Source organism: Myiozetetes cayanensis, unplaced genomic scaffold, assembly GCF_022539395.1.
Source record: "Myiozetetes cayanensis isolate MyiCay16 unplaced genomic scaffold, myiCay2020 scf4, whole genome shotgun sequence".
Taxonomy (NCBI): Eukaryota; Metazoa; Chordata; class Aves; order Passeriformes; family Tyrannidae; genus Myiozetetes; species Myiozetetes cayanensis.
In genome coordinates this window covers 35,972,474-35,984,612 of record NW_026087631.1, presented here as the reverse complement: position 1 = coordinate 35,984,612, position 12,139 = coordinate 35,972,474, and the positions used below count along the sequence as shown (strand labels likewise).

The following is a 12,139-nucleotide window of genomic DNA, read 5'->3' as shown; positions in this document are numbered from 1 at the left end:
CAAGTTAATTTTGAAGTACAAAAAATGCTAGATATGTTTGTGGTTTAAGACCTACAATGACAGGTAGACACACCACACATAATCAGATGACAATCCAATCTTGATATTACTTGAAAAAGAAAAAGAACATAATTATTACTTTACAAATAAAATCAAGTACTACTTCCAACACAGGCTTCTGCTTTCTTTGTAATTAAAATGCATTTTAAAAAGAATTTTCTTAATTCAGTTTATCAAAACAACAGGCTTTCTAAAATTTCAAGTCTAATAGGTTATATGACTTGCTACTATAATTCAGTATTAGGTAGACAGGTATATTCACCAGGATTTGAAAGCCAAGAGTCTGGTATAAAATTTGAAAATGCCAATTGGTATAAGCTTTCCTGAACTACACGTTATGAGCATATGTTCCCAGAAAAAATATTATAACAGTAACCCATTTGAAAGGCAGCAAATGAAAAGAAATTATGCTAAGCCTTATTAAGTTCAAGAAATGTGCACTGAAAGTATACCTGGCTGAAGTCCAACAGCCACTGAAAATACAAACTGCTGAAACAGGCACAATTCCTGACTGAGTTTAGCAATATGTGCTCTTGACAAAGTAGGAAGACAGCTGCTAAGACTTCAACGTAACATGCTGTTATTAGTGTAGAACTTAGTATGTGAGCCCCAGTTGCAATTTCATCATCATTAGCAGCAACATTACACCAGAATCCAAGAAAAGTTAGGACTTAATCTAATAGTAACTGTACTCAAAACTTTAAACAGTTCTACACATCAGAATGTTATGAACCACTGCTTTTTATGTTTCTAAGGAGTGGGAAATACAGAAATACAGAAGTGATCTTAGCAGAAGCTAAACTGGAGACAGTTCAATATCGCATTTTCAGGATGAAGCAAGTTTTCAGCTAAGCAGTGTAACTAATGTAACTATCTGTATTAAATTTCTCAATTTGGAAGCACTTTACATCATTATCAGTCAGCTCAAAAGAAATAAAGCTTTCCCATTTTGAAAGTATTAAGGTTTATGAATTATAGCTGCTCAATGTCTGTCCTGAAAACATAATCTTAAAGATCATCAAATCAGTTCTCTGGGGCAAACATGGCCATGTTTTCCATTTCTTGCACTTATTTAAGAAGTTTAATGACCCTTTTGAGCTCAAAGGGAAAACTTAAGTGCATCTAACTGACAGCAGAAATACAGCAAGAACCATACTATTTTCATCAACTTCCTACTGCCTGTCCAAACAATTAGGGTCTTGTGGAAGAATATTACCCCAACAGTAGAGCACTTGTACACAAGGATTAAGGAAAAGGTTAAATTAAGAAATAAAATATTTCCTGTGTGAACCAAGTGTTAAATTAGCAATAAAGAAATAAAATAAAAAATAAATTAAAAACATGAGCATGAACAATAAGGAGAATAATTATTTAATTCTAAGTGCTTTTGCAAGCACAACGTTAGCATTTCTGGTTCACATGTTTAGACAACAACATTTATGCACAATAGATAGCTCAAAATTCCAAACATCCCATAAGACTGTTTAAAAGAACCCAGTTTTTTCTAGAATGTAAGCAATTTTAGGACATAAAAAGCAAATTCTCAGAAAGAAAGTATTTTAAACACTTAATATTAAACAAGCATCCAAATCTGATATTTTAATCTTATCTAGGTAAAAAACTTTATATTACACAGAGAATAAAATCATTGTCTGCAATACTTACAGTTGGTTGAGTAAACTCTTAACACTTGAAGACATGGTAATATTAGCCTGTGGTTCTGCAAATTCTGCTTCACTAAATTCAATGGTATGTTTAGGACACCATTTATTCTTGCTTTCATGCCAATCTTTTTGTCTGATGTCAAAGAAATACAAGATCAATCACAATAATTTTGAAATTATTATTAAAAAATAGAAGTTAAATGGCTGAATTTCTTCTACTGATAGAAGTAGATGTCAGCTCTGCATATCTACTGTCCACCACTCATCCTCCCCCATCTCACTCCTCCTTTTGTTCTCCTCTATCAATTCTGAGTACATACATGCTTACACAATAGGAAGAAACTTTTTTTAAGTTTCAATTATAAAACGTTAATGTCTTATGCTATAATATCACCTTTTGGGCCAATTTTTGCAAGAAGAGTATGAAGAAGCACCATTAATTCTTCATTTGGTGGAGAGTCTTTGCTGGCAGTCAAAAGTAGCTGTAATAAGATCTGTGTCCCTCCTTTGGTAACTAAGACACTTGCTCTCCGACCGCCACCTAGAAATTAAAATTGAGCTGATATCTCTAAAGCCAAAGAGCAATTAAATATCTAAGATGCAGTTATCATAAGTATTTAGAACAGCAATATTTTCTTCATATGTGACTGCACTATGCAAGGACATGCTGGACTTGAACTTCCTGCAATAAAAATTATTTGTGTAGGATTATTTGCAAGGTGACTTCAGTCTTTATGCTCTTTTAATTCTGCATATCAATTCACCTTAGCAAATGCCAATAAACAAAACCCCAAAACAATAATAATAAAAAGCCTCATAAAAAAAACCCAAACCCAATAAAAATAACCAACCAAAACAAACAAAAAAATGCCTGAAGAATAATGTATGAATATAATCATATATGACCCCTTAAGGAAAACTTACCAACTGAGATTACCTCAATGAGAATATTCAATATATTTAGAATAGTTTGAGGATCTTTTGTATTCTGCAACAAAAGAGAGAGAGACATTTGCTTAACACAGCAGTCTAATATAATGGTTTAGATACTTAAAGCTAGAAGAAATTGCCACCACCAAATCAAGTAGAACTTAGGATGTACAAACACCCAGCTAAACATCCCACTATGCACCTAACCACAAAACCAATTAAAAACTACTCTGTAATATGACACAACAATTTGAACTAATAGGTGACAAAAAATTTCTCAGAATATTTAAACATATGCACCCATAGCCACAGAGATTAAAAGATTTTACCTCTAGGGTTGCCAGGATAACTTCTATTGCAGTGGAGCCCTTAGAAGTCATCTCCTTCCTGGTTTTTTCTATCAGCGAGAAAAAGACTAATACTAGCTTGCAGAAATAAAACATGTGATCATCTACAAAATGATCAGAATATCTACACTGCAAATAATAAAACCTATTAAAAACTGCATGTATATATATATAAAACTAAATAAAAAACTCAAGCAATTTTAAAACTCATTTTTGCTTTCAGCTTGTTGAACAATCTTGTCATGTCCTAAGAAAAAAAAGACTGTAAAGAAAAATATCAGTAAGAAAGCTCCCTTCCAGATACTCCTACTTCTCATAGATATACATATATACACACATACATATATCAAGTGAATTATTACTTAAATTACAGCTGTTTGACAACACAAAATTAACTCGATGTAACCAATACTATAACAGATAGTATTAAACATGGACTTAAACAGATGCTTTCAACAGTGAAAAAAACAGATAGATAGTCAAGTTCACTAAACAAAAACAAAAATTCAAGTCCAGCAAGGATGATACACAATAAGGAATGCTGAAAATGGAAACTACTAAAATCACAAAACTTAGATAATTACCTTGACTCTGAACCAGATGAAGGATCTTGGAGGTAACATATCTGGCACTGTCTGATTCTCCTAATACAGAGTCCAAATTGATCTTCTCCAGCTGTGACAGCAGGGACATAGTCCGAGAATTGGCAGATACGCTACAAGAAGGATTTTTTATATTATCTTTTCCATCTAGATCAGAGTAAAAAAATACACTAATAGAAACTCAATCTCAGAGTAATGGCAGTGGCTAATTCACCTTCCTAGTTTATTTTGACTGTAAAACGGTCTTAATTCTCCTTAATTCTGGCATATTTACAGATTTTGAAAAGTCCGAATTGCAGCAGACTAATTATATGTAACAGCATCTCCAAGAGCAACCGTGAACAGAAAAATCATTTGCAGCAAGTAAAATGCAAATATAGGTACAGATGTTGTTTATATATGTCACTCAGAGTTAACTTATATTTAATAATTTGCATTAAGTGACAGGATACTGTATCAAACCTGCCATTCAAGGAAAAACTGGCTACAAACAATCCCAAAGACTGTACCATAGGCTGGCATTTTGAAGCGGGAGAAAAGATTATCAGTCATGAAATGAGCAAACTAGCACCCACCAGCTGAAGAAAAAGAACACCATTTTGAATGAAAAAGCTTTGGAAAGTTTCCAAAGTTATCATCAGGGTTTGGATTCATTTTGAACACAAGGATATTTTGGCCTGCCAACAAAAAATTGCCTTAAAAATGTATTTTAACAGAAGACATGATTTCAAACCAGCCATTCATATAGGCAGGTAATTCCTAAGAAAAAATGACCGTAATTCTAAACAGAGTCAGCCGAGAAACTGTTTTATTTGCTCTCTAGTTTAACAGCATAACAATTATTTAGAAGAGTTTAGAGATTCACATTCCTACATGAAAGTAATTTTTAGACAACTGTTTAGCATTTTAATTATAGTCATGCAATTAACTACAGGAAATTATGACTTCCAAGAATTAACTACATTGACTTTCCACTTGTGTAACTTTAGGGTCCCACAATAATCAACAATAATTCATTTTATATCCACATTGATCTGACTCCCTACAATAAAACCAAAGTCTACAACATTACCTTTACAAACACTGTCAGTTTTGTTTAAAACAATGAGTAATTATTACTCCTTGATTTGTATTTTACATTGGTGTAAAGGTTTCACACTTACAATAACTCTACTAAAATGTTAAAATCAAGGGAGTATGGTAACTTAGGGCAAAGGTTAAACTGTCAAGAAATCAAATTGATATAAGAGCTGCTTAGGAAACTCCTTTCACTTTCATTTTTCCATACTGACATCTAAATGAGAAACATAGCCAAAATCTATTTCAGACTACAGATGATACTTACCAGCAGTTAACAACAAAAATAAGAAATGGTTATATTAAGACTTAAATCAAAGCAATTTTATATTGTGAAGTAAGCATATCACCTTCTCAGTTATTTGCTAGACTTTGATTTCAGAGTATTTTTTTAATCTAAAATAAATCTGTCTTGGGTGCTGAAACATTAATTTCCTTGTTTAAGTAAAGCATAATCACTCCAATACTTTCTCATCATCCAAAAGCAGGCTGAGTTATAATGGTATCTTTATTTGCGTAAGCTTTGTTTTGTTTATTTCTCCTCCTCCATTTATCCATTTGAAATGTTCAAAAATTAACCCAATATTTTAATGAAATCCACAAACTCTGTTGATCCAGTACACAAACTGACAAACAAGGTGTTATCTTCACCAGCTCCACAGTCAAAACAAGTAATAGTCCAGTCAAACAACATATAAGCCTATGTGTACGAGAACTGTTGCTTCAACTTCAGTATGTGTGCGTATATGTATAATTTCCATTGTGGTATATCATTGGTCTTACCATGAAATAAATGTAGTTTGAAAGCTGAAAACAAGTCAAGAAAGCAAAGCTGATCCTTAGAAAAAATAAAGAATAAATTAAAAAAAAATGGGGGAAAAAAAAGTTTTTGCAAAGGTAAAACTCATGTGCAGGCATTAGAATGTCAAAGCAAACCACATTTTTGACTGCTACAGACTGCAAAATTCAAGCAACACTGGTGCCTGTAAGCAATTTACCACGTACAAAAAGTTGGCAGCTAACATAGTTTCTCCATACTTATTAAAAGCTTTAAGACGGTTAGGTGGGATAAGTCATTCTCAGTACTGGGTAATATAACAATTTAAGTTTTAAGATTTAGAGTTACAATCTCCTCCTTGGGACACAGCTTCTATCAAAAGCAATAAGTGCTCATTGCAGCAGAGACATCTTTGGAATGGTTTTTGGCTATTCATCCTGCACGAAGTCTTCCAACATAAATATAGCCAAGTAAACTTCATGTCTTCACCATACCCAGTAATGCGTCCTTGAAACTAACACCACCTGACACTGAAATATACATTAAAGTCTTGATATCCTCTTAGTTATGACTGAGTTTTCATCTTAAACTGTGCCTGGTACTCTTATTTATTAATACTCTACACTAATATACACAGTAGTTATAAAACTATGACAGTTTTCGATGTCTGCAGAGTAAATCAAAAAGTCTGTAGGATAGGAATTATGGCAGCCAGCCAGACATACAGGAGCAGAATCAGTAATACTGCTGTGACAAACTACTTGACCTAAGAACAAAACGAAAGCCTAATTTGTAATGAGAGTCTTCCTCATATCTGTAATGCAAATACTATGTTTTGACCAACAAACCATTCAGGATCCCAATCTAGAAGACAGTTCTCCAAAACAGAGGGGCACCATGGAATCCAATATTTTTAACAGCAAGAAAACAGTCAGAATGGCACAATAAAAAAAGTGTCTTGTCAGAGCTATGCTTTTTCTCAAGCTGCTGACACTGCAGAACCTCGCACAAATACCCTGAAGACTGTGTCTTGACTTTCAGGGTGACCTGACAATGACAGACACAGCAGGAGACAAAGACTCAGGAGGAAGAGCCAAAACTTTCCTGCACTTGGACTGAGGGGTTCCTTAGCTCAAGGTCCCTCCTTGGAGGCACTAGCTTGAGTTGTTTCTGTGCTGCTGTACCATGAATAATAATGGCCAGTCTTCGCGAGCGAAGATCCGGGGAAGGTCTTTACACCTTCCAGCCTGCACATTGGATTTTTTTAGGTGAGACACAGTGTGCGCGGAACTGAGCCCACCCTTTAATCCTAAGGTTCATCTGCCGGGGCCAAGCGAGCTTGGACGGTGGCAGTGAGGTCCTCAGGACGTAGGTGGGTTGCCTTTAAGGGCTAACGAGCCCCACCTGCCCGGGAGTGGCCCTGACCGGGAATCGAACCCGGGTCTCGGCAGTCATAGCGCCGCGCCCTTACCACTAGACCACCAGGGGCTCCAACCATGAATAAATTGCTTTGGGAAATGAGACATCTGAGACTCTGCCATGGGAAACCTAGGGTCAAATAGTATAGACCAGTCACAAGCATTCTGATTGGAGAATCCAATATATATTGGAGTCATCATCCATCAAACTAGAAGAGGACTAACTATGATTTCAACTCAGTCAAAAGCCACTGCCAGAAGGAATATGATGACCCAAATGGATCTTGCACACCAATGTGCAGGCTATCCAGGTCTCCAGCTGCCGTGAGTGCCTGAGTTTGTCACTGATATGGAGGGCAGAGGAGACAAGATGAAACTAGTTTTCCCAGAATATGAATAACCCTTCTTGTTATCAGAAGTGGCATTTTTCACTTCACCCATACTAAAGCCTTCTCACAAGAGCACTCTGTAACCACTGAGAGTTACCTACAGTCTCTATAATCTTTAGTTCTTAAAAAATCCTGACTAAGAAGCACCAGAAGAAACTTCATAACACCATAAATACTATTCTTTTCAGAGTTGGATAAACACCACAGCTGCTCTTCATGGCATACATATGCCAAACCATAATGACCTACAAAAATGATTACTCAATAACCAAAGACAATTTCATTCTAATGCTTTGTATCCCTTCATTTCAAAGTTTTTCTCCCTGAAGTTTAATCTTAATATTTCTGGCACGTCTTACTACAAATGTGACTGTCCTTTACCTGTTCCAGTCATACAACTCTCTAAGCACAGTATCTTGCACATATTTCCATTAAATATTCCTAACCATTTTCTGCATTTCATAAGAGTATTTTGAAATTATTCAGTCCTCCAGTAGTTTTACTGATCTTTACAGTTTCAAGGTGTCTGCATTTTTAACAAGAACTTCCTTTTGTTACAGATCTTTAGTCAAAACCCAGAATGTTTCCAATCATTAGCTGTAAGCAGAAAGAAAGAGCACATGCAAAAATAAACTTCTGACAGCCATCAACTACCACTAGTCTAGTAGCCAGTCACTGCTTTACTCTGTCCGAAGACAACCAATAATTATTATTCTGGGATGGATTTAGACTTTCTTGAAGTATCTTGAGGTAAAAGTTTACCAGTTTTATTTGATCCTGTAGAGCTCATGTCTCCATAGGCAGGAAACTCTTCCTTCATCCCACATTCAAATGCTGCAGCTCAAAGTGCCCCTCACACCAGCACTCACCTTGCAGAAGGGAAGCACTGAGCACCCTTGCCATCATTTCAACTGCTGCCAAAGCTTACAGCATTACTTGAGGAAACCAAAGATTTGTGGACTTCCTCCTTCTCCGGTTAGGAAAGCTACAAGTAGGTATAAAGGATGCATGCCCAGATAGTGAGAACAGAGGACTCCAGAGGCTCACATTTGAAAGAGAACTCCCTCAACAAGAAAAAATTTTCTCAAAGAAAGATCCCTCACTGCAGGGATGTTTTTTCCACTCCCAAAAGACTTAAGCATTCTAACTCTGATTATGAAGAAATGCTAGATTCACAATTCTCCATTACTCACTGCATGCCACTTTCACTACACAAATGCTAGAACACATCATCATAGCTTTCTGGGTGTCTACTCAAAATGAGAAAAATAATTCTAATGACTGCCAAGGCAGCTTATAAAAATTCCCTTATCTTAGCATGGTTTTCAGCTATTCATCTTGCAAGAAGCCTTACAAAATATAATAGTCAAATGAAGGATGTCATCAGTTTCCCAACTGTACCTACTTCCTCTGAAACTGCTGTTTGCAGTCAGCCAGCACACTGATGTGTAAGGGATTTTCTTCTTCCCCCACAGCAAACAGGTCTGTATTTGGGTATGTTCCAGTGAGCCCTTAAAAACCTATTTTAAAATAGGTAGGTTTTTCATGAGTTTGTTCTGATTTTCTTCCAATGCAAATAATTTCAAACTATTCTTTTTTCTCAACCACTTCCCACAGTTACCAACTAATCTGTAGAGAGCTAATACTTTTTATTAGTTAAGACTCTGTACACAGAGTCACCATAACTTATTGAAGACTTAGGGAACAACTGTTTTGAATTGCAGGGATGGAAACGTTTATTTTATCTATAACTGAGGAAGAATAAATACCACTTAAGTGGTCACTCCGCAAAAACCTAATATTCTTTGTGACAGTATATTTCATGCATTATAATTTGAGGTATTTTCAAGAATACTCATTGCTAACAGAGTTTGCTTTCCTTATCATAATGTCTAAGAAGCTAATATACCATAAGGAGAAAACATAATTGTTTCTTTACTGTTTCTTTTGATCCACCCCTCACACAAACAGGAACAACCAGTCTCTGGTATCGAGCCATTCCAGTTCTAGTCAGCAAAAGCAAAGATGATACTACACACAAGAATTTAAATTTAAATTTTAAATAGATTCCAAGATGCAAAACTAATGCACAGTAGAGCAGGTTCTTAATGCAAATTCACCCACTCACTTAGAAAATAATGGGTACTTCAGAGAACTAAGACTGAAGCCAAAATTCCATATTTTGCCGCCTGTACATAATTTTTTAATCTGATTAGATGGTTTAACAAGGTGGTATAACCTTTGCTATTTTAAGAAAAAGACTGAAAGCCTATCAATAGTTTCCTGATGCTTAGCGGCCTTCCAGAAATAATCTCATAAACTTCTCAAAAACTTGCTAAAACAACAATTTTTCAACTCGACATCTTCTATAAGCCCACCCTTGTTTGTTCTTTCTATGTGTTGGCTTGCAGGATTGTTGCAGAACGATACACATTTTCTGACAAAGTCATGGTTTCTTACACAGTATTATAAACTTGTTCTTTAATTCCTTCAGTAGAGCTCATTTTATGCTTTACCAATATGTGCAGTGAAATTATTAACATATTTTTCAATTAAATTTAATGTCTACTTTATATTTGAACATACCTAACATTAACTGAAAATTTAAACTTAAAACGTTATTTATTAGTGAAGCTACTTTACGCTACCAGTATTGACTCCTTCAGTGTTTCAGGACATCAACTTACACAGTCTTCCAAGGGACTAATAATAATAGAAGTTTCTCCAACACTAGTCTCAGCTTCACATATTTTATTTATCTTATTACTAAGATAAAGACTGTTTTTTTCAAAAAGCTCATATAGCTTGATGTAGAGAGGTCACTATAGTTTTTTTAAATTTACCTTTTTTCAGATGTTGTTTTTACTTTGTTCATATCGGAAAGATGATTCTTCAAATTGCCATCTCTGATAACCTGGAAGATATCAAACAACTACATATTGTCAACATCTTTTGTTCTTTAATGATGAAATGCTACCACCATACCGAAATGTCTCTATGCTAGAAATGCTAAAGAAGTTAATTGACATTAATTACATTTCTCCACACTGTCACAAGCTCTTCTCTCTTCAAAATATTTGATCCAGCTTTTAAAATAAACTATTGCATTGTAAGTATGGAGTATAATTCTGCATTATAATTCAGTCTTACCAAAGCTCAGAAAGTCTGATTATAATAGAACAGAAATTTGTATCAGTCATTTAATAGACATTCTTTCCCTGTCCATGATGGAATTTTATCAAGTGAAGTTTTTGCTGAAGCCAGTAAATACACTTTTTTAAACTTCCTTGACAATGTTATGAGATAGAACAACATACTTACTTCTGACTACCATTTCATAGAGTCTATAGAGTAACTAAGACTAGAGACACAGTGATAAACATGGAGTATTTGGTGTTCTTATTTAAGCAAGACCTGAATATATTTCCTGGACAGAAACCATATCATGCTAAGAACTCAATTTTCCTATCCATTTAAGGACGTAGTGTCCTCAGGGCACAACACTTCCTCAAATGGTGCCTCCAAGGTTGCAGTCTACAGGACCATTAACTGAACATCAGTACCCATTTGAGATCTAGTATGAATGACAAATACTCCCACTATGACAACAAACAGTATCCTCCAAGAGCACAGTGGTTAGTTTAAAGGTAGAAGACAGAGCAAAGGGGAAAATGGATGTTCAAAGATATGGGTGCTAAGAATGAATATGATAAAGCACTTTTCTTTTGGGAAACACAGGCAGTAAACTCAGTCAACTACACACACAGCGCTGCTCCCCATCCCCTTCCCCCCAAAGAAATGTGTAAAACCTCTCAAAAATCGTCATTGTCCAGCACCTAATTACTGGTAAATTCCACGCTGCAATTGGTAAAAGCCTAGAGCAGATGAAGCAAGAAGCAAGTTTATTTCCAGATTTACCTGAAAGCAGAATCTTCTCCCGGCAGCCAGGAAGCAAATGCTTAGCTTTTCACCAGAATTCCAGCTTGATACAAGTTAACAGGTGTCCTAGGTTTCTCCAAGTACCCTTCAAGTGTAAAGTATCTTGAAATCCTTTAAAGAAAATAAATAGTTACAAGACAATAGCTGTGTCCACCACAATACACACAATTTCATGAATTATAAAGTCTGGACTATTTGAACCAGGTTGCAGGTCTTACTGGGAGGAAAATATTAGCCTCTTGAATGCAAGTAGCCAGGTCTGTTTTGCTTGCAGCGTTGACCCACTGTCACACAGATGATGAACGGTCTGCCAGTGCCAAGACTGTCTCTATATTATAGTGTACTGGACTGCTGTACAAGTGGAGCCAGCTACTAAGCTGCACTATCTTGAACTGCAAGACCTTAATTTGTTTGTCTAAATTCACCCTAAACTATTTAATGAGTGCTGAAGTGCTTACTAATGCTCCAGGTCAAGGGGAAAAGTCGAGCAGCTGAGAAAAATTACAAGAACCTCTGAAAAAAAAAACAAAACAAAGCAATCCCCCCCATCAAAAAACAAAACAAAACAAAACAAAAAAAACAACCACCAGGCAGAAGGAACAGGGAAAAAAATACAATACTTAGAAATGCACATAGTAGCAATCCAGAGAGTTGTGGTGGAACGTTTATGCACACTGAAGTAAAGAAGTTTCTCTAACATTTTACCAGGTAATGCAAAGAAGTAACTTCCAAACTAATTTAAAACTCTTATTATCCTTATTTTGAATAAAGGATTGGTAGAAAGATAAAGGCACAAGGTGAATGAGTCTCAATTTAAATATACATTTTAAATTTAATACTACTTGTCTGCCAGTGGTAGTTGAGCAGAGGAAAAACTAGCATCAGTTCTGCTTTTAAAGGAACAACAACAATAACTGAATAAAAGCACCTCAAGT

The 12,139-nt window shown here is 35.5% G+C and overlaps 1 protein-coding gene and 1 non-coding gene across 9 annotated transcripts in view; both read right to left on the bottom strand.

The window, feature by feature from the left end:
- Nucleotides 1-12,139, bottom strand: part of AGTPBP1 (ATP/GTP binding carboxypeptidase 1) — a 56,278-nt gene that overhangs the window by 37,899 nt on the left and 6,240 nt on the right. For 6 of the 8 annotated variants that reach the window (XR_007630604.1, XM_050329701.1, XM_050329703.1 and 3 more), the window contains 7 exons: nt 11,184-11,315; nt 10,109-10,179; nt 3,586-3,716; nt 2,984-3,051; nt 2,649-2,712; nt 2,119-2,265; nt 1,726-1,857 (listed from right to left, as the gene is read on the bottom strand). Coding sequence is in view for 7 of the 8 variants with exons in the window: in XM_050329701.1 (XP_050185658.1) it covers nt 1,726-1,857; nt 2,119-2,265; nt 2,649-2,712; nt 2,984-3,051; nt 3,586-3,716; nt 10,109-10,140 (574 nt within the window). In the remaining variant the exon portion in view is untranslated. Of the gene's footprint in view, nt 1-1,725; nt 1,858-2,118; nt 2,266-2,648; nt 2,713-2,983; nt 3,052-3,585; nt 3,717-10,108; nt 10,198-11,183; nt 11,316-12,139 lie in introns of those variants that run through there. The other 2 variants (XM_050329704.1, XM_050329706.1) reach the window with 2 other exon arrangements.
- Nucleotides 6,875-6,947, bottom strand: TRNAH-AUG (transfer RNA histidin (anticodon AUG)). Its single transcript has one exon. It is a non-coding gene; the product is annotated as a tRNA-His (tRNA).